Source organism: Tiliqua scincoides, chromosome 4 (genome assembly GCF_035046505.1).
Source record: "Tiliqua scincoides isolate rTilSci1 chromosome 4, rTilSci1.hap2, whole genome shotgun sequence".
Classification (NCBI taxonomy): domain Eukaryota; kingdom Metazoa; phylum Chordata; class Lepidosauria; order Squamata; family Scincidae; genus Tiliqua; species Tiliqua scincoides.
The window spans coordinates 157,162,617-157,186,211 of record NC_089824.1 but is presented as its reverse complement, the minus strand read 5'-3'; the positions used below and the strand labels follow the sequence as shown (position 1 = coordinate 157,186,211).

Below are 23,595 nucleotides of genomic sequence, written 5' to 3'. Positions count from 1 at the left end.
GATCTTTGTACAGGTGATGTCTCTCTTTCTCTCTCTCTCTCTCTCTCTCTGACTGTGGTCCTAGCAAGAACCTTTAATTAGAGTATTGAGTTAAATGATGTTATGAAATAGAAATTCAAACTGCAAATTTATCTTCACATGTCTAGTTTGTATGCCTGTGTAGATACTGCATTTCATGGTCTAGCATAAAATGACCATAAAAGAGTACACAAGCTTGTTGCCTCAAATCTTTTGTCTGTGTTCAATACAGTAGTCATTTCAAAGCCAATGTTTCTCCTTGCAGTGCTGTTCCATTCCTATTCCTCCTCTCTTTAAATGTGTTCCCTTGATTTCTCAGAAACAAATTAAGTTAAATCAGATGAGGGTGCAGCAAGTAATTTGCAGGCTTTTAATGTTTCTGCTTCTAAGAAAGATTGCTTCTTTCAAGGACACATGGCAATCTTTGTGCAATGCCCTTTAGAAAAAACAGCCTCACAGGAGATAGCAAACTGCATGAATTCTCTTAAAAGCTTGCTGAATCCCGTTTTATACCGGAGGAACTGTGTTGCTGCCTTGTACCCATTTTCCAAAATGACTAAGAATGCTTTCTTTTCAAGTTGGTTTGATTGATTCCCTGCTGGCTTTGCAGTGCATCGGTTGGTACTGTTTTCTTTATCTTTTGAAAAACAATTATTCCCAATGTTTTAGGTGTCAGCCAGCCTTCTGTTCACAATAATCTCTTATTTACACTAGATTCTGTTTACCACATTTGGAGGCAGAGCATTGCATCATCAGCCAAGCAAAGGAAGTTGGCAGGTGGAGGGAACAACAACTTGCATGCAATTCTTGCCTTCATATGCATAGCCTCTTGTCACTTCCATGGGGCGACAAGATGATGAAGCAGAAGGATGAATTTGGCCTTTGCCACTAACTCCTATCATGTGGTTTTCTAGCTTTGGAACAAACTGAGATGTTCAGCGCTTCTTGGAAGCTAACTGCACACATTTTAACTTCACACAACAAGACGCCACTTGTGAAGTGCCTGCCCTATTAATATTCACTGTGTTTTAGCCATTGTCACATTTTTGCTTTACAATTTCTTACAGCCCAATCCTATTGAAATGCCAATGCGGGGCCACCGCAGCTTGTGCTGTACCATATGGGGGAATTTTGCAATCTGGAGTGTCCTCGCTCTTGAACTGGGGAAAGTTCCAGCAGCAGCAATGGGTCTACGCAGACCTGCACCTGCTAAATCACTGGTGCAAGTCTGAATGGATCTGTGTTAGCAGATCTGGCCTGGGAAGGGGGTAGGATATGGTGCATAGCAATGCCGCCAATCCCGCCCTCTCACTCAGATCTGCCCATCCCCTTCCCCCTCCCTGTCCCATTACGCCTCATGCATAGTTGTACTTGGGTACATTTTGATGTGTGAATAATCTTCATGCATGTGCACTTGCAGGAATGTAGAAATTTGTTCAGACTTTCCACTGAGTTCAGAGAGATTGAAGGCAGGGGTGAAGCCTGCCACTGCCATTCAACCAGTCACCAGGGCACAGATTAACATGTGCGTTTGCAGTGCACGGCTCCGGACACTGAATGGTGATGACGTCACCCCCAATTATTTTCAGGTTTGGAGGTCCGAAACACAGCTTCATACAGAGGTAAGGGGGCCAAGGTGGGCAGGAGGGCTTTCCTCAGCCCGCAGTTTTCACATGATGGAGCTCTTCCTGCTGCGCTGAGCCTCCAGCTGCTGTTTGGAGTGGCACAGTGCGGTCTCCCTGCCAAGGTAGTGGGCATCCTATGACACCCTGGCAAGTGCCTCATGACGCACCAGGGCATCATGACACACAGTTCGGGAACCACTCGGCTAGGAGATTGAGATGTGAATCAGAACTTTCCAGTTTCAAATATTCTCACCTCTGCCTCACTAGGCAGCCATAGGCAAGCCATACCCTCTTGGCTCCCTAGCTGCAATATCGAAGTAATACTGACTTGTCAGGGTTGTTGTAAGGATTGCATCGATAATACATGTGAACCCTTTGTGCATTCAGAAAACTCTACAAATTCAAGCTTTTATCATTAATACAGTCTGGTGGAACATCAGTAGGACAACATTAATTCAGGGAGTTTCACATGATGGACACATGGCCACCAAAATTCACCTAAAATGTCTTGAATTGAATTCCAGAATCCATACTGTTGTATACATTACACCAGCAATTTTCATTCACTGTGCCATGGCACACTGGTGTGCTGCAAATCTTCTGTAGAGGTGCCACGGCAGTTTGAGAGAGGGTCATATCTTGGTAAGGCCATTTTGTTTCCTTAGCAAAACTCCTCAAATAATGTTGCCTGTTTGACTGCTGACCCACAATGATCCTATTAGGCTCACAAATGCGGAAGGTTTAACTCTACTTGCATACATTATAGATGGCAGTGATCACATCATCCTAGCTGACATAGTACAACTGCACTACAAGGAAGTATTTCTCAATTAATGAAAGCTGTAGCTCCAATTAAAACTACTACCCTGAGGAAAGAATTATTGCATGGTGAGATTTAAAGGATAAAAGGATGTCTGCTTCTTAGGAAGTGTTATCAGGGGGACAGGGCTGCCATTTTTTCACCCCAAAAAGGCTCCTGTGTATTTAACAGCAGCACAGTAGATAGGGATTCAATGAATGACAGTAAACTTTCCCCATCAGTGGTTCTCACAATGGGGGCAAGGGTCTGTAGCTGCTGAATTGTTTTCCTTGTACACGGTTCTTAAAGGCATAAGAGGACTTTCAGTTTTAAAAAATGGAATCCTAATAGAAAGGATAAGAAAAATTTTGAAGAAAAATAGCATTTTATCCATATAAATAGGGTGAAAGTTTAGGAGACAGAAGAGTGAATGATAGTCATATATAATCAGTATGTTTCCAGATACACCCTCCTTCAAAGCCTTTCAAACTGGTGGGTTGCAACCCACCAGCTTGAATGCCTCTGGCACTTTAAGATGCAGGAAAGGGGGGAAGGCGATTGTGTGAATCGCATCACTGCCAGATTCACAGAGGCTTTTTTAAAACTTACCCCTGCTCATAGCAGTCTCTTGCGAGCCTTCTGCAAGGCACTCCACACCTTGAAATAATAAAATGCTATCAAAATCTACTTCCAGTTTTGCGATCATGACCCAGAAGTGGTTGCGATCACATTTTTTATTATTTCAAGGTGCGGGGAGCCTTCCAAAAGGCTCCGCGGGGCTCCCCACACCCCTAGGAAGCTGCTGCTGGCAGGGGTAAGTTTTTTTTAAAAGCCCCTACAAGCCTGGCAGTGACACAATCCTGCAGATCGTGTCACTGCCTTCCCCCCACCCCCATCAGTTCTTCCCTGCGGTCTTGAACTCCCTGTGAGTTTGAGAACCGCTGCTCTATCTATACCATTAAATAAAAAGAGAGAGAAAAATAGTCTAAAGTTTACATGCAAGGTACCTGCATTTTGTGAAGAAAAAAAAAGCATGCGAGTATATAAATTTTGAAATTACATAAACATTTAATTATCTGTGCTACGCTAATGAAAACTAGGAACATTAAAAAACAAAGAGTGTCAAGAAAGCAAATCGTGCATGAAATGCTAAGTCCTGGACTGCAGAGAATACATAGACATGTGAACTTCATGCAGGCAGGGTCAGCCCAAGAGAGACATGCCAAGTGTTGCCGCTCTTACCCATTTATGTGCCACCCTCTGCTCCTACCACTCTCTAGTATTCTAGCTCAGCACTCTTCTCCCCTCTATATTTCCTCTTCCTCTCAGTCCCCCTCTTCTTTTTCCAGTCCAGGAAATGAAATGAGTAAAAGGAGATGGGTGCCCTTCCACCAATCTGCCTGTGGTAACTGCTTCTGAATGGCCAGCCCTGCATATAGGCCTTTCTGAACCATGACATCTACATAGAAATGAATAAGACTACTTTTCAATATGTGATTGGTTGGGTTGCTTTACACCAGAAACAGCATGATGTCCCCAGAATAGTCCAGCTGATTGAGACTGGGGCATAAAAGGATGCATTTCTGGATTTAATTCCTCTGCCATTAATGAAGATTCAAAAAGTGTATGATGTGTTGCAGTTTGGAATGCATGGCTAGACCTTTGTTTCTTTGTACGTATGTATAAGAACAGCCCCACTGAATCAGGCCATAGGCCCATCTAGTCCAGCTTCCTGTATCTCACAGTGGCCCACCAAATGCCCCAGGGAGCACACCAGACAACAAGACCCCTGCATCCTGGTGCCCTCCCTTGCATCTGGCATTCTGACGTAGCCCATCTCTAAAATCAGGAGGTTGCACATACCCATTATGGCTTGTAGCCTGTAATGGATTTTCCCTCCAGAAACTTGTCCAATCCCCTTTCAAGGGCATCTAGGCCAGATGCTATCACCACATGCTGTGGCAAGGAGTCCCACAGACCAACTAAATGTTGAGTAAAGAACTATTTTCTTTTGTCTGTCCTACCTCTCCCAACACTCAATTTTAGTGGATGTGCCCTGGTTCTGGTGTTGTGTGAGAGGGTAAAGAGCATCTCTCTATCCATCTTGGGTGGTGGTGGACAGGTCGATGAAAGTGTTGACCCAATGTGCGGCGGCAGTGAAGAAGGCCAATTCTATGCTTGGGATCATTAGGAAAGGTATTGAGAACAAAACAGCTAATATTATAATGCCGTTGTACAAATCTATGGTAAGGCCACACCTGGAGTATTGTGTCCAGTTCTGGTCGCCGCATCTCAAAAAAGACATAGTGGAAATGGAAAAGGTGCAAAAGAGAGCGACTAAGATGATTATGGGGCTGGGGCACTTTCCTTATGAGGAAAGGCTATGGCGTTTGGGCCTCTTCAGCCTAGAGAAGAGACTCCTGAGGGGGGACATGGTTGAGACATACAAAATTATGCAGGGGATGGACAGAGTGGATAGGGAGATGCTCTTTACACTCTCACATAACAGCAGAACCAGGGGACATCCACTAAAATTGAGTGTTGGGAGAGTTAGAACAGACAAGCGAAAATATTTCTTTACTCAGCGTGTGGTTGGTCTGTGGAACTCTTTGCCACAGGATGTGGTGATGGCAACCTGCCTGGACACCTTTAAAAGGGGATTGGACAAGTTTCTGGAGGAAAAATCCATTATGGGGTACAAGCCATGATGTGTATGCGCAACCTCCTGATTTTAGAAATGGGTTATGTCAGAATGCCAGATGCAAGGGAGGGCACCAGGATGCAGGTCTCTTGTTATCTGGTGTGCTCCTTGGGGCATTTGGTGGGCTGCTGTGAGATACAGGAAACTGGACTAGATGGGCCTATGGCCTGATCCATTGGGGCTGTTCTTATGTTCACTCTGTCCATCCCCTGCGTAATTTTGTATGTCTCAATCATGCCCCCCCTCAGGCCCAAACACTAGCCTTTCCTCATAAGGAAGGTGCCCCAGCCCAGTAATCATTTTAGTCGCTCTCTTTTGCACCTTTTTCATTTCCACTATGTTCTTTTTTGAGATGTGGTGACCAGAACTGGACACAATACTCCTGGTGTGGCCTTGCCATCGATTTGTATGTGGTTCTTACATGGCTCAGGGGAACTTTTGCCCCTTGAAAACGCCACCTAAAAGGACTTTTCATTGAGAGTATGGTGACCCTTTCATAAGTGGCACTCAAGTTGCTTTGCTTCATTACTGAGGAACAACAGCTTTGAACTGTCAAGACAGCCTAGAGGTGGTGTCACAGCAAAAGGACAGTCATCTACAAGGAGACAGTGGGGAGGTTGAGGGAGACAAATAGTAACTGTCTTGCTTCTCAGGCCATACTGCAAAGGCTGAGGAGCCAGACCAGAGCCTGAGGTTTTCTAGGCCATGGTGAAACTTTGCTGGTATCCTTTGCCATCTGACAAGTGTTGAGTCAACAAGCTGTCGTACCTCATTCTGGCAAACTGCACTGCTGGTACCCAAGAGCAGCAGATAACAGGGCAACACTTCCTTCTGTTGGTGCATGGCATGATGGCACAGATGCTTAGGCTAAGAAAATTGTGTGTGTGTTTGTATGTGTGTGTGTGTTGCCTCCGAGGACTACAAATCAGATTTTGAAATGTGGGCCTTGGTTGGTGACATGTTTTTTGACTAGTATACTTCTGCTTCTGTTTGATGACAGATCAGATATACTGGATCAGAACCAGATGTTTCGAATCAGAATGTTGAAGGCTGCACTTCTGGAAATGTATTGTTTGAAGGTCAGATACTGCCGCACAGATGGTTAAGTGGCATATAGCTTCTGGTAATATATAAGCTTTCTGCATAATTAGAGTGGCACTGAGATCTAAATAAACATTAGGCAGGAAGGATGTGGCACAGAACTGCAAAATGGACTGGAGGCTCACTGTTTATGCTGTCATTTGAATATGTTGACTGCATAATATTTCCAGAATAAAAAGAAAAACTCTCCTGATGTGCATTAATGCAGGACTTTTGGGGGTAAGGGTGAAAGCCAAAGTCTACTTACTCAGCAGCACTTCTCAATGAATTCACTAGTGACTTTTTCTGAGTAAATTTGCCTGGGACCAGGCTGGAAACTGTTTATAGTCTCCATGTGCAGATTTTGAGGAGTCCAGCAGGTTCATTCAAAATAACAATGCAGAATGTAAATAATTTGATAAAGTTTGACATTTCCTTAAGCTATTTCCTTCTATAAGGAAAGGTGTATGCTTTTCTTAAGGCTGCAATCCTGCCTCCCCCAATACAATTTAGCAAACTGGTTCAGACTCAAGGCAGGTCTGTTAATGAGCCTGACTGAAGCAGTCGCTTCAGGCACTAGGTTGGTAACAAGTGCCCTTTTGTCCTGTTCCCTAGATTAAGAAAGGATGGAGCAAAATTGTGGAAAAGAGAAGTGTAGTGGGCTAGAACGTCTCACATTCCTCTTCTCCACACTACCTCTTTCACTCCACTCCACTCTCTTTCTTTCTTAATTCAGGGAACAGGATGTAGAGGAGCAGTGAATGTGGCATTTGGAAGGTAGTATCTGGCACAACACATAAGATACCTGGAGTTTGTGTATCCATCTGTCAAGGAACATGAGGACAAGGCAGGCAGGTGCAGGATACAGAGCACCTCCCAGCAGCATGTCACCTCCCCAACTTGCCACTTGAGGTGGCACTTGGACAGCCCTGGGCCAGAACATGCATGCACTGTGGGTAGAGTCAGTCAGTCAAAGTATAGTCTGAACCAGCAATATGATAACACTGAAACACAGGATAAATATTACTATACATTGAAGAGAACTTGATGTAGGGCTGACAAAGTCTTTGCAATATCTAATTCCACTTTTTTCACGAAGGTTGGAACCATAGTAATTCTTAAATATTACATACTTCTTTGTCTACTAAATGGTTATAAACTGAAATGGAATGAATTGTTTGTACGTACAAATGCAGAGGGGCTGCCTAACCTTTTCAGACACTGTCCTCAAAGCCTGCTCCCACACTAGTCCTACTAGAAGGGGACTTGATGGATTGTGCCCTTTTCTGTTTATCCCATTTATTTATTTATTTAATTTTTATTTTTATTATTAATATTAACAGTATTTATATACCGCTTTTCAACTAAAGTTCACAAAGCGGTTTACAGAGAAAAAAATCAAATAAGTAATGGCTCCCTGACCCAAAAGGGCTCACAATCTAAAAAGATGCAAAAGAACACCAGCAGACAGCCACTAGAAAAGATGCTGCTGGGGTGAGGTGGGCTAGTTACTCTCCCCCTGCTAAGAAGAGCACCCACTTGAAAGAGTGCCTCTTACCCAGTTAGCAGGGGTTTAAAATCCTTTCTGTCCTTTAAAATCCTCACTCAATACAAAATTATCATAAAGAAAAACAGAGCATAAGCTTCCAAAACCCGGTAAATGTTTTTCACAAAGTAGCATGTGCTCTGGTTTATTTCCTAAGAATAAAAGTATTATAGCACAACAGATCTAAATGGATTGGTGGAAATGAAATTATTCTGGTTTATCTGCATAAATTGTAGTCAAATGCTTTGGAAAAGCAGAAATGAAAAAGGCATCTCTGGTGGTTTGGGGTTATATACGTAGGTTGGCATTATAAGATGTCCCAGTTTCTAAAGGTATGTTCATTTATTCAGTCTCTTTCCAAGGAGACACGTTATTTCTCCTTGTCTCTTCTCAAGGAACGTTCTTAACTGCTTTTTGCAGGTACGTAGTTCACACCAAAGAGTAACAAAAGGATTTCTTGTGAATCTACAAGAACCCTAGTCTCCTGTGGAGTGCTTACTCATGTCTACGGCTGCCAGGGGGAGAATTTCCCAGCCAATAAATGGACTCCTGGGGAAGTGCACATGTTCTTTGTGATGTCTCTTCAGACATTGCACAGGACATCAACAGTTTGTTATTAAGGTCTCATTTTTTTCATTTAAGCATTAAGGAAATTAAGCATTAATCAGTGATAGGGCATGCACTGATTAACTATCTGGATTAGGTGGTAACTGGCCAAAACAAAAAACAAACAAAAAATTACAATGAGCTATTCCCTACCAGTCCTGAATGGCATTGAAGGACTCTTCACAAGTAATATCGTACATAAGGATAAATCCCATTGCTCCTCGATAATAGGCAGTGGTGATGGTTCTGTATCTTTCTTGCCCAGCAGTGTCCTAAACAAAACAAGAAACAGAAACAATCAGGCATTAAGCTTATATAATAACACTGAAACCAGCATAGTTCCCTCAATATCAGCACAAGGACCCTTTCACACATTATAATTTTCTTATGCAGGTTGTAATCTCCTTGTAGGAAAAGGTATTTACTGATACGAGTTGTTTATTTATAGGAGACACAGGCAGATCTTTGCTTTTAAAGAGGTTAAAAACTAAAATAGACAGTGGGGATACAACAGAGGGCAAGTACTTGAAGATGCTGGTTACTGCTGGGAATAAGAATTAACAATACAAGTGTTTTTTACAATACAAGGGGCTCTACAGTGCTAATACAGGTTCCCAAGGTATCCCAGGTTCTCATGGATATTCCAGGTGCATTCACTGCAATTTTTTTGACTTTCTAATGAAAGTATCCATCCTCTCCACTTGGAGACACAAAACTACTGAGGCAGCAATCCTATACACACTTACCTGACAATAAATCCTATTGAACTGAGTAGGGCTTACTTCTGAGTAGATACACATAGACTTGTGCTGTAATATTTCTAAAAGCAATAAGAAGTAAATTTGCACTTGTCTTTTGTGTGTAGATAAACTTGGATTTTAAAAAAGACCCTATATTTTAATATTATGCTGCCTGCCATCGCCCTTTGGGGTTGGGGTGTTCCTGACTTGCCCCACCATCATGCAAGACAAGGGTGGTCTAATACTGGCACCCTTTTGGATACGTTCAAGGGGAGTGGGCTATACCCAGCTGTCTCCCCCTCAGCTCTCAAGCTAATTATCTCATTGGTATATACAATGCCCCTTTATTTTGGGGGGTGTGAAGAGCTTGGGCCACACCAGCTCCCTTTGCTGCTTGCCTGCACAAGCTCCTGGGTTCTCCTGAGCCATCCCATCCCACCTTTGAACACACACTCACCAGAACCCAAGTAAAAAGTTCTTTATTGTAACTGAGGTTAGTAACTTAAGCAGCTGCCACCCAATACAGTAGACTCTTCAAGGGCAGCTGAGATGTCAGTACATACATAGCAGGGAAAGTAATAAACCTCACTAGTTCTACTCTGCACATGCCTATATACACTTACTTACGCCTTTCATCACTGTGTTCAGAAAAGCAGACCTTCCTTGGCGTTTGCCAACCCCAGAGGGGACCAAGAGAACAGGCTTGGTGCAACTTTATTTTCCCATCCACCAATCAACATTTTACAATGTTGCTGAGTCATACTCATCCCACTTATCTAATTAACCAATTATATCTTGGGTCTGCTTTCCCCCTCGATCCAATCAGAACCTCTGCACATACTTCTCTTCCCTAGCTCGATCTCATCAATTGCACCTGTGTGTTATCTCCGGGCCCTGGTGCTGCCCTTCTCCTTCCCAAGGCCATCTAGGCTTCTGAATTTCTTCTACTTTCCACTTCAAAGTTAACTCTTCCTCCCCCTTCTTGCTGCTTCACACTCTTTCCACTTCATCACTCTGCCTTAACTATGCAGTTCTAACTTCAAAGGCATAGCTTCCTTTCCCATGTTTACCCTCTATGTTAAGTACATAGTTACCTCAGTTACCTGTCCCATCACCCTCTTATATATTAAATGATCCCTTATAATTCCAATTCCCCTTAAAACCCCCAATACCTCCTTCACAGGGGGGAAAAACCAATTCAACAAGTTAGCTGTCATTGTCCCAATAGATTAGTAGAGAATGTTTTCAGTTTTAAAAAGTGTAGTTAGTTGCCTGCCTTTAATCAAATTGGTTAATTGAATGACACTTGCCCAAATATCAGTTCTTGGTTTCTTTTTAGACGTACTGATAGCAGTTATTGATAAGAAGACAGGACAGCTTTGAATTCTCTGAGGGCACAATTCTAACTGCGCCTTGGGCCGATGCAAGTCTCTTCCTCCTTACAAGGAAGCCGCATTGGCGCAAGGAGATGCGCAAACACACGGAGGATGAATTCAGCCTCCATGGCAGCTTCCCTGCCAAATCTTGCATCGGCCTGGCTGGGCCAACGCAAGAGTAAAAGGTAGGCGTGGGGGAGGTGGAAGGGAGGCATTCCTGGGCGGAGTGGCTGGGAAGAGCGGGAGGTGGGCGGCCCCAGGGGCAGGCTGGCAGGGAGAGGGAGGTGGGGCTGGGATCTGGCAGTTACGCCAGATCCCAACCCCCATTCCTGGGGAGAACAGAGCGGCTTTATCGCATAGATGAAGATCCTTTTCCCAATTGTTCCTCATCAACCCCTGCCAGTTTGCTGCTAACATTAGGCGGTAAAAAGATTTCAAACAAAAACACTTTACTTACAGTTTAAAGTATGCACATCTCTGACAGTACAGGTCCTAGATTTTGGAACAGGGGATCCTAGGGCTATTTCTTGTATGATCTTATGGCATGGTAAATGCTGGCAAGAACACAAAGTGACTGAGCCTGAGCAAGCCAAAGATTGCCGCACAGAGAGGGGCTTTTTGCATTTAAACCAAGGCAATAGCCCAGAAGGTCGGGGGAGATGTGATTACATCATTACATTACTCCTGAACTTCTGGAACGCTAAGGCATGGAAGGTAAGCATCACACTAGGTGTAACCCACCCTCAGAATCTCTCTGCTTCAAGCTATTGTATTGTGAACTAGTCAACAGTTATTCCCTACCCCCCTTCTGAAAACATTTATGATTCTATATATTCTACCATATCAACACTTAGCTATCTCTTTTTCAAGTAGAAAAAAGAAAACACTGACATTCAGATGGCATACTTTCTTACAGGAACACTTTGTGCATGTTTGATACTGGAAAAAGAGCTTACTGTTTAACCTGAAAAAGAGCTTTTGGTTATCTATGTGCTCAAACAAAGGCTTATTGAGACAATCAGTGATGGCAGCCTCCAGTTTTGTGAGAGTCTTTTTGCAACAACTAGAGCTCAACCAATTAAAGAATTTTGGTTAAAAAGCAGGCAATTAGCTAATTTAAATACATTTACCAAGACCTCAATATGGGTTTCTTGTAGAAATGCTGGAGGAAGATAAATATGTATTATTAGGATCTCAGGTCATCTTTAATGATTTCTTTTTAACTCAATGGCAGTAGCACAGTAGAACCAAAACAGCACTAAATACATACAAGTGTACCCCTAGTTCATAGCCTACTAATTAAAATTTGCACTTACTATTAATCCAAACCTATTAGGCAATTAAAGCTTTGGCTGAGGAAAAGAACCAATGAAAGTTTGAGCTGCCAAGGCCACATTTAATTAATATAGCATGATATTTGATCTAAAATTGTAGATATATTCTACTGCAGAAAGAGTGCTGAAATTTATTGTACATAGAATTCAACATCCTGCTTACTAGAAAAGTCTGAAAATAGGACTGTTTTTATATAACTTGTTTGAAACCTGGGATGTGGAACCTGCCTATAGTAGGTGAAATTTTTGCCAAGTTGTTGCAAGGTCGAGAGCAAAGTTCAAAAGCAAACTCAGTAGGCAAGAGTGGTGATCGTCTGCAAGCTTTATTTCGTTGCCAGCAGTGGGCCTCTCAGGGACTCCTGTCCAAAAGGAGAGCAATGAGAGCCATGTGGGAACTATCAGTGCCTCCAGAGAAAAGCAATGTTTCAGTGTGAACCCTTGGCTTATATAGGATTCTGGCTTCTTTGTTTGAAAATCTCACACTGTCATTGGCTGGGGTCATGACTTCAGAGATAGATCACTTTACAAACATCTGATTGGCTAGTTTCAAATTGCAAACTAAAAACATACATTTCAACAACCACTAGGTGGCACTCTTTACTCATTTATTACAGAACTAGTCTAAATTCCTTTCTGTTTGGTCTTATTTGTGGGCTTTCAACTTCTGTTTAACTTAAACCTCTGGTTTTCTGTAATTCTTAATATGTATATAAACTTATTTTTTATACAAGGCAAACTGAATCCTTATTGTAAATAAGGATTTTAAGAGACTTTCCTCTTTATTTTAATCAATTCTAGCCCCTTTTGCCAGCGTTTACCTCTTGACAGAGATTCTTAGGAATGTTTGCTAATTAGGGCTTTCTCATATTATCTTGTTGATATGCAAGTGTCTGTGTTTGTCAAAACTCCAATTTAATTAGCAAAAGATTTACTGTCTTTGTTCCTTATTAAAATGTTAGTGCTATCTCTTTAGCTTACGTACGACCCCTAGCTTTCTCGCTTCTTGCAATAATTTATTAAAATTATAATTATAATTTATTATTGCAAGTGTCAAGAGATATGGCTTTCCTGATTAATTGGTGCAGGTGCATCTTGGCTACTTATCTTTGTCTTTCCTTTTGAGTTATAATCTGTCTCTGCGTTGTGTCTAATCTTCTTTTTGTACTTCTCTAGTTCCAATTAAAATTAACAAGCTGGACTATACAGAGATATACAGAGTTCTTATCTGTAAACGGTAACTTCATACCACATTCCTTAGTGTCTCCTTGTTAGATTCTCTTTAATTAACTTTTAGCCAGACTTCTGCCTCAGACTTGTGGCTTTTAATTTACTGACTTATTCTGTGCTTTAATCAAACTAATTTTAACTTTCAATAACATCAAGCTTTACTTTAATAGCTAATTTTACTTCTGATGCCACTATGCCCTTATATATTTATGTTAATTACATTTCAAGCCATAATTATTAAAATATTGAAACATTATTTAGCTTACATGCTGACTCTGTGATCCTTTGACATGAAACTGATTTATGTTGCCAAAAGATATGTTATTCCAATTAGTTGGAGCAAGCCATCCTGCTTCCTGACTACTAAATCTCTTTTTGACATGAAACTTTGCTAAATTGGCTCCTCCCAGCCTTTAATATATATGCATACATGACTGTAATTTGATTCAAGGAGAAGCCTAATAAAATAATAGTTTTAGAAATCCAAAATGCTTCCTTCTGTCTGGTCTCCCAGTGCATATTTTAGTTTTAAAGGGAATTAATAGAATAACAGGTTTCCAATTAGCCTATTCTTGCTGTGGGTTTCATCTGTTCAGTTTAGCTTCATTTATCATTTTACCAATTAGACCTGACAGCTTGAGATTTCCAGCTTCCTTTATCCTTTGAAGCTTGAACCTTATCTTATTCTTGACAGATTTAGCTAAAAACATTCCTTTCCTAATTTATTGCCTGTCTACTGGCTGCAACTTCTGACTGAGACAAATATAGTGGATTTCATATTGTTTTAAGCATTGCTAAACATAATATTTTCCTATTTCTTGAATCATAGAAACAAATAACTAATTTAGCTATTAACATCCATTAATATTTGGTTCATTAACAAAATTAACATAAATGATTAGTTTCAGCATGGCTACAAACACTCATAGCATGGCATAACATTGGCTTCATTAAATATTTGGTCTGTTAGCATAAGTAAACATTTGTTTGTGTTTGGCTTATGGCTTTCTTTAGCCTGCATCAAAGTAATCAAGCTCAAATTATCACTTCGCCTTATCTTTGCCTTATCTCTGGGTCAATCAGAGGGCAAAGCCTTTCCATGCCTCCCAGGAATGGGGGCTATGATCCTGCATAACTGATAGTCTGCCCACAGGCCCATCTGCCACCCGCCCTCCCCACCCCAAAATGCTTCCTCTCTGCTCTCCCCCTCAGAACTGCATGCTGGCCGAGCTTAGCCAGCACAGACCCATCTTCTCCTGCCGCCACGGAGGCTGGATTTAGCCTCCAAAGGCTGGCACACGTCTGTGCACTGGGACGGCTTTCTTTCACATAGGTACAAATGTGATTTATGGCACATTTGTGACCCTCCCAGGTCAGTGCAAGGGACTTGCGACGGCCCAGGGCACAGTTAGGATTGCGCACTAAATATTTTCAGATTTTCTGGGTTGTCTTTTCCCTTAGAGAGGATAAAATGTTTATATATGTAAACTAATGTAAATATATGAAAACTGATATTTGTATACTGTAACTGAAATTTGATTTTTAATTTGTAATATTAAAAAAGGGTTGAAATCATATTGAGTAATTAAGCAATCCAAGGTGTCGCTGGCCTCCAGGTGTTGCAAAAGTGCCATAAGGCACTTCTGCGCCACTGTGGGAGGAGGTAGGCTAGGAGTCAAATCAGGTCTTGCATTGCTGGTGGATGGTTAAGTATGCACTGGCCTACGTTGGCCGGCGTGGAGATTCGGGGAGGGCTGAATCAGGTGGTTCCGGGGCTGGGGGATGGTGGGCAGGCCTGTGGGCAGACTGGGCCCAGGAGAGGGGCAAATCCAGAATCTGGCACTTAAACTGAATCCTAACCACCCCCCTCCCCAGGTGGCCCACCCTGGTATCAGGCTGCTTGGATCTGCACAACCTCTTTAGGTGGCACAGATCTGAGTAGCCCCATTCAGGCTGCTGCCACATTACCCAGGAGAAGGGGAATTGATTCCCCTTGCCCTTGGTTGCACTGCAGCCAGCCTCAACCCTGCACTGGATAAAGCACAGACCAGCCAGCCTGCCTGTTCTAGCATCAGATAGGATTGGGCTGAAATAAGCATCAATAGAGGTAGATTTAAAATTTATTTGTCTGGTTTTTGTACATCTAAACCATCTTCACTGAGTGTGTGTTCTCAAAAATTTTCCAAGCTTTTTTTCCAAAGGTTTCTTTTGAATTCCAGATTACTTGTGGTGTTGCATTTTACTTACATTTATTAACCTCTCTCTCTCTCTCTCTCTCTCTCTCTCTCTCTCTCTCTCATAACCTAGAATTACATTTTCCCGTCTGAAATTTAATTCTGAGATGAAAGAACAAACAAGGTAAGTTAAAACTACCAGAGTGCCAGCTTTTCCTCCAAAATCCACCTCTGATAAATCCTTACATCCGGCCAAAACAATGCCCAAGTAAGTGTAATTCCATTGCTCACATTAGTCTTTTGTCTTCTTTGCCTCCCATTCCTTGTCTACTTGTCTGCCTTCAGTTACCCGTCTCTAGTGAAATTTCAGATTATAAACTCCTTGATCCAGGATTTGTCTTGCTTGGCTTATGTTATGTTATTCTACAAAATGCAATGTAAATCAATAGCAATAATGGTTATAATAAAAATAACATTACAGCTTAAGCATTCCTAATTCAAAATGCTCCAAAATCCCAAAATTTTAGTGTCAACATAATACCACAAGAAATGCTTCTCTAGTCCTAAGCATTAAAGTGGATTTGTCTTTGCAGAACACTCCACACATCCCCAGGCAGGCAGGAATCGAGAGATAAAAGGCTGCACTTTCCAAAAGTCCGATGCCCCTATAAGTAGCAAAAGGTGGCTCCAAAATGTTTGGCAAGAGGAGGAAGTTCTACAGATTAAACCACACCTGCCTGCTTCCTGATTAATCTGAACTTGCCGGCACCAGAGAACCAAGCAACATTTTCTATGTTTCTTGTCCTAACCCGCACAATTCTGAGCTTGGACTTCACTCTGGCAAAAGCCTGGGAAAACAGTCAGCACCTCTGCAGCAGCTTCTGCTCTTTGTGATGTGACTAGACTCCATAACCAGCACCTTTGCAAAAAGTCCCATCACTCCACCTGCTGATTCAGGTCCGCGAAGTCACTGGCAACAGTATTTATCAGTGTTTCTCAAACTGTGTGTCAGGACCCACAAGGTGGGTCACAAGCCAATTTCAGGTGGGTCCCCATTCATTTCAATGAATGATGCTACCATGATGTTTGCTGCATGATGGTGACTGCATTTGGGGAAATGTTATAGATCTGTACTTTTAACAAGCTACTATGTATATTCTTTTAACAATGATAGTCAACTGACTTTCTTCTGGGTAAGCGTGGGTAGGATTGCAGCCTAGGATGGCTAAAAATTTTCCTGCTTGATGATGTCACTTTCGGTCATGACATCGCTTCTGGTGGGTCCTGACAGATTCTCATTCTAAAAAGTGGGTCCTGGTACTAAATGTGTGAGAACCACTGGTATATATCATATATACTTTTAATGCAAATATTCCAAAATCCAAAAAAATTGGAAATCCAAAACATTTCTGGTCCCAAGCGTTTAGGATAAGGGATACTCAACCCATATATTTTTAAGAGAGGCATCTGCAGAATGAAACTTTAAACCTTTTAGCCTTTTCCCTGTAGGAAATCTATAAATTTAGCAACAAGAAAAAATGTCAATGGGCACTAATCAACTATTGTTCACTCTACAATCTGAAAATAGAAATGTTCAGAAGAGGGCGATGAGTCAGTGGTTACTATGGGAAGAGATTGATGTTATGAAATGCTTTCAAAGCCACTTTCTGAATGAACCTGCTGGAAAGAGCTAATTAACCAGCCATCCCAACCAATCACTTCCAAAAACCATCAAAGTACTTGCAGAGCTCAGCTCTCATGACAACACTTTGTTTTAAAAGAGGCAATCATGTAATTTTTCTCTTTTAACCTACTTTTAGACTTATACATCAAAGCTCAGAAGAATCAGCCTGCAGTGAATGTGGAAATTCATGTTATCCTTTATGAAAGTTGGTTCATATGTTACCATTGGCACCACTGGCAGAAATGTTGCTAGTTCAGTATGATGGCTTCCCGTTGTGTATGCAATAGGGAGACCACTTGGTAACATTGTATGATGTGATTACTTCTCATGTCAACAATATGGTTTTAGGGATCGATGATGCATATGTTAGATATATCTCTGTTATATACATTAGATATATCTGTGTCATACACTCCTTCCACAGATGGTCTCCTCATTGCAAACATATGTTGGAACAGAAATGGTGTAACTGTCCTTGTGCACTGCCGTCCTTGTACACTGCCTTGAAACCTGGAACTTCATGGTTTCAATGCACGACAAGTGCAGTAAGTAGAGAAATGATCTACTTTGCACTCACTCAAGCACAAAGCAAAACTTTCTTAGTTTGAGGGAGTGAGGTGGCAGTTGATTTGGGGTGAAAGTCAGCGTGAATCCACTCCAGACCCCTTGCAATCTGCCACGGATGCAGCCCACTTCTAGTGGCTGCATGGATCAGCCAGCCCTGTGTTGAAATGATGTGGAAAGCAACAGCCACACTGCTGCCTCTGAGAGGCTCAGGCCCAATCCTATCCAATTTCCAGTGCTGCTGCAGTTGTGCCAGTGGGATATGCGCTGCATCCTGTGGTGGAAGGGCAGTCACAGGGGCCTTCTTAAGGTATGGGAACATGTGCTCCCTTACCACAGGGCTGCATTGTGGCCACACCAGAGCTGGAAAGTTGGATGGGATTGGGTCCACACAGTATAAGCAAAAGGCTGATGGCTGCTTCACAGTTGACATCTTTCCTGTCACTTCAGTTAGGAAACAATGTATAGATCATGTGCATCATAAAAACACACAACCTTTTTGGAAAGCCAGAGTCAGCAAACACAAAATCTTAAGTATATTCTTCACATACAAAGTTGGCAAGTGTATAGTTCTTTCTTCACAGAGTGATATCTGTGTAGTAAAAACCTGGTATGTGAATTGAGCCTTAGGGCCCATTCCTAACTGGGCTGTGTGATGTAAAGGCATGTACAACATCGTACATGCCTTTACAATATCGGAAACAGCATGATGCTAGCAGCCATTTGGTGGATGCCGCTGCAAAAGGTGGCGGGAGCCCCAGCATATTGCCACCTGCACTGACACAGGTAAGCTGTCACGGGAGGCAGGCGATTGGTGGAACAGAACAGGGAGAGGGAAACACATGGGGAGTTTCTGGGCCAGGGAGAGTGTGGAACAGGGGAGAGAGGGGTAGCAGTATTGGCATGCTCCAGGATTCTGTCCCCATTCCCTCTCCTTCTCTTTGGTTCTGTGCCAGCAAAATGGCTGGCACAGATCTGAGGAGATCCATTGGGGCAGTAGAGGCTTACTCTAACATTTGCTGCCTTACCTTGAGAGGCCTCTGGGCCTGCCACCCCACAGGATGCAACACTCACTCCATTGGCACAGCCATATTGGCATGGGGATTTAGTTTGGATTGAGTGGTTAATCGCTTTTATCTATAGAAGTATATAAGCAGCAATCCACAGTGCGCGCACAAACGCATGCGCTCACACACACATTTTGCGGTATTATTTACCTCGGCACTCTGCAATTATTATTTCCAGTGTGAGCCATTTCTTTTTCAGGTCCAAGTGATGTGTATGTGCATGTTTTTATTTTTAGAATAAAGTGTCTTTACTTATAAGGCCTCGTCAATGGTGGATTTTTTTTTCTCCCTTAACATATCCCATTGTTGCTATAATCAGTTAATTACTCTTAGCAATATAAACAATACTCCCCCTGCTTATGACCTTAACTTCATTTATCCTTACAGTATCTGTGAGGTAGGGCATGAATCATTCCCATTGTGCAGCCCAAAGAGGTGAATTGAAAAACAGCAATGTGTTAGTCAGCCTGTGTACACCCATTGAAGGGCTGCAAAGGGAGCCTGGATTTACTTTCAATGGGCTCCTGCTTGTTACACGTTATTTCTAAGAAACTGGGGGTACATATGTCCTCTGGGGATAGCCATGTACATACTACTTTTCACTGCCAGTCTGTACCTTTGGTTCCAATTCCAAAGGTCAGGAGAAGAATGGCATGGAAGAGCTTCATGCAGACACTCCACAGGCAGGATGGCTTATCTGACTCAGCTTGCCAATTCATCTGCTGATGACTAAGAAATTCAGGTGGAAGTGTCCAGGCTGTATTTGTAGCTTGTATAGATCAGGTGTATTCATATAGCACTTGTTGCCTATTAAAAGCCCCAGGTAGAAATGTTAAGCGTTTCGGTCAATGTGTCTGAAAGGCCTGTCATTATTTCTGGTAACTGTTGTGTATGACTACGACTGTGTGTGGCCCCCGGTGTGTACCCTGCCTGTGCCCAATTACAGGAAACCTCTTGAAAGAGATAATTGGATAATGGTGAATAGCATCACTGCATTGGACTTGGTCTACAAATGCAGCAAAACGAGGTGGTAGTGAACTGAGGCTATAGAATGGATCATATCACTTCCAATTGTGTGAGTGATTGTGTATTTAAATGGTCACTTAAATTTAAAACAGAAACCTCTGCAGCTAGAAAGCCAGAATGCCAAGATGGTCAAAACATTTCTTCCTGCTGTGCTAGTTTTCCATTTCAACAGTTTAAAAAAAAAAGGGAAGCAGTCTTCAAAACAGAATCCTGCACTGGGCTGATCCATTGGGTAAAAGAAATTGGATTCACCTTCATTTAGTTCATCTTCCAGCTAGGAAGCAGTAGCTCCAATAAATTAACATTGGAAGTGCTGAATCAAAGCCTGCAAATTCAAACTAGTCAGCTTCTTATATGGACTTTTTCTGGTTTCAGATTATATTCTGATTGGCTAATCCAAAAATGGGAAACTGATTGTCAGCCCCTTGGCTGTGGTCAGGAGCATTAATTTGACCAATAGCCAGGACTTTGCAAAACTCAGCAGGATGTTGGCTGTTTCCTGCCTGGCTATTTGTTTCACCTAGACTAAAACCAGACCCACTATGTATCCTAGGTAAACTAAACTGCTCCAGTGTGTGTGCAGGCCAAAGGGGTCAAAAGAATGAATATGTAGGTGATGCAGCCTAGCCAGCACCATGCAAACCGTCTATGAGTGTGAAGGTGTCTCCATTCATGAATCCAGTCTCTGTCAATCCCAGGGAGCAGTATTGGTGGGCAGACTAACAATTGTGAGGTTGCAGAAAAATGAGGCGTGATTATCCAAGCATAAGTATTCATTCCCCATTTATAACAAAAAGTAAAAGTTTCCTTTCAGTCATCCTTGAACGGACTTACAGCCTAATCCTAAAGGGCCTTTACACCAATGGAATGTGTTTTCTGCCAGCCTGATCTGCTTTAAGGCTGTCACAAACACAACTAGGCCAGTGCACTGGGTCTCGCTGTTGCCGCAAGCAACAAAGTGGCCAGGTCCACACAAAGCAAAACATCTGCTGATGTAGGCAAGCCAGGCAAGAGAGGAGGGCTTGGACAGGACAGGGGGTGGGCAGAATGGGGCAGTAACGTGGTGATAGGATGGCAGATTTGGCCCAGGGGACAGCTTTGGTGGCAGCACACACCAGATCCTGACCTCCTGCCCAGGCCTGATCACCCTTCATGGATCAACTTGGACTTGCACCAGCAATTAAGCTGGTGCAAGTCTGAGTTGACTCAAGGTATCTGCTGGGGGGTTACCCTGAAGCAAGGGAACTACTGTTCCCTTACCCTGAGGAGGCCTCCAGTGACCAAAAATTGCCAGTGGGATACAACAGAAGCTGCACAGGTGCTGCTGCACCATTGCACTGGGATTTAGTTATGATTTGGCTGTTAGAGCAATCAATATTTGAGGGGCAGAAAATTGATTTTGTGTTGCTCATTACATCAGCCCCAGATCAGCCCAGCATGCAGACTTGGGGAATGATGACTATTTTTACAATGTAGAAAATACACATGGGGCCTAAAGAAAATTTTGCCCTGTATTTAATTATTTTAAATGTCACAAAATAAAAAAAATTAAAATTGATTCTGCAACAATCTGGGAATGATTTCGTGCCTCTGTGGTCTCAGAGCAAAACTGGGTCGTGAAACTGATGAACTGTAACACTTATCAGAAAATGAGTTTGCTTTTTTTTTGTGCAGCATTGAGAATGTAGTAGGGGTTAAGCTGTCACTTGGCTATTCAGCCTAACAAATAGCAAATGGAGTAGAAATACAGCTGCTTCCTTCTGAAACATCTTCAGCACCAATTATCACTGCAGTTGCCTGTTTTATGGGATTTATGAAATGGTGCTATGAAAAAATTACACCAGAGTATATTGTGAAAAGGTTTGGGCTATGAGCCAAAATGCACATATGCAAAAAAAAGCCCAATCCTATGCATGTCTACTCAAAAGTAAGTTCCATTATAGTCAAGGCAGGGCCTGGCAGTAAAATTGCTGCTCATTCCTTACTGCTAAACTGATTGAAAAGTGGGATTAAACCCCAAACCAAATTCTTTTTTCTTTTGTTACCTCCAATATTAAACCACAGGATTTGAAGGCACAGAGGATGTTATCCAGCATCTGGTCCCAGATTCATTCTTCAGCACAGATCAAAGTAGAGGTTGTTAGCAGACAACAAGAGCAACTGAGGGCGTAATCCTAACCGGCCCCAGGAGGGTCGCAAATGTGCCATAAAGCAAATTTGCACCTCCGTGGGAGGAAGCCACGTCGGCGCTTGTAGATGCGCCACACACGGAGGCTGACAGAAGCCTCCGCGGCAGCTTCCTCCCTGCCACTTGTGCCAGCGCACCCACGCTGACACAAGTGGCGAAGGTAGGCGTGGGGGCGGGAAGGAGGTGGGAGGTGGCGGTTCTGGGCAGGGGGAGGGCGGGCAATGGGCGGCACTGGTGTCAGGCATGCAGGGAACCAGGGGTGGGGTTGGGACCTGGCGGTTATGCCAGATCCCAACCCCCGTCCCTCCTGATAATTCAGTTCTCCAGTTCAGTTCTACATTTCAGCCTGCTATGTAGTTATTTACTGTCTCTGGGTACATGAGGTAGAACTGTCCTTTTTAAAGCTATTTATAGACAATTCACCTTTAGATTAGCATAATGTGTGTCTTTCTATTTCAGACAACCTTAAATCGCAGCCTACATTTTACAGTTTTTCCCCTTCAATGAGCTATGTGATGGCATTTTGTTCAACAAAATCACACAAAAATAAGATTAAGGGCTTACAGATAACAAATATTTTCTCCCTCCCAATGTCTTCTGTTTTCTTACAAATGCTGTAAGCATCTGAAAACTTGCCTGGTTTGTTCATTGGGAAGCCACACTAATCCCCAGATTCTGTGACCACAAATCTCAGGTTCTCCAACCAGAATATACTCTGCAAATCCAAGTTGCAAATGTGGCTACCGTACTTTACAGTAGAAGCCATTAATAAAGTAGGTCATGCAGCAAAGGGATCGGGCTTAACACATTTGTGACAATCTGTGAAAAGGACAGGAAAATTGGATGCAATGTGCTATTGCTAGTACAATATAATGACATTTCTTGACTCTCTGTTGCTTCTTCCTCTTTACATACGAATTCCCATTTCCCACCCATTTTCTCTCCTTTTCTTTCTGCTTTTGCTGTGTCTCATTTGCTTCCCACTTGCTCCCAGGAGCTCTGTCCCCTCTTTCCAGTAAACACATTTGCACTCTGCTTACTGCACAGCTCTCTAAACACATTCAAACATCCACAGCCAAAACAAAAAACTGAGCAACAGTATATAGGATTCTAGTTTGATTGATTGTTTGCTAAATTCAGAAAGTTCAGAAGCAAACCAGGGGACATTTCAGTTCACTCCCCCCTCCCATCCTGCCTCCCCCTTAAAGAGGGAGGAGAAAAGGAAACTAGGTTGAATTCCCTACTCTGGAGAAATGGGATGTCGTCCATATCTTTTTTGCGGCCTCCTTTGCTCTAGTTCAGGGGTCTCCAAACCCCGGCCCAGGGGCCAGATGCGGCCCGCAGCAAGCTTCTTTCCGGCCTGCAGCCAACTTCTTGTCCCCTGAAAGCCTCTGGCCCACTCAACTGAACATGACCAGAACTGTGCTCTGATTGTGTCTGGAGGGTGTTCTGAGGGTCAGAGAGGTTGAACGAATGAGCCCATTCATTCATTTATTCACTCATCTAAGTTCCATCTCTAATTTATTTATTTAAATTTTATATTTAAATTTTTTTCCGGCCCTCCACACCACACCAGATATTTGATGTGGCCCTCTGCCCAAAAAGTGCTGAACTGGGTGAGTTCAGCAGCGGGGCGAGGAGGCCAGGGCCCCAGACACCGCCCTTTCTCTTCCCTTGAGAAGAGGGCAGCAAACCAGTGTAGGGTTTTGTAAGTACCCCTAAATAAAAACAACCAAAAAAGCTATGCAGTCAGACAGCCAGTAGCAGGGTGGGGGCTATCCAGGGTTGCCAATTATCTCCTCTCAGCAGGGCTGTTGAGCCTTTGCAAGTTATCCAACAG

At 42.8% G+C, this 23,595-nt stretch overlaps 1 protein-coding gene across 1 annotated transcript in view; it reads right to left on the bottom strand.

Annotated features, from left to right (window-relative positions):
• Positions 1-23,595, bottom strand: part of RAB3B (RAB3B, member RAS oncogene family) — a 67,105-nt gene that overhangs the window by 11,238 nt on the left and 32,272 nt on the right. The window contains exon 2 of the mRNA XM_066624902.1: positions 8,529-8,647. Within this exon, the coding sequence (XP_066480999.1) occupies positions 8,529-8,647 (119 nt within the window). The remainder of the gene's footprint in view (positions 1-8,528; positions 8,648-23,595) is intronic.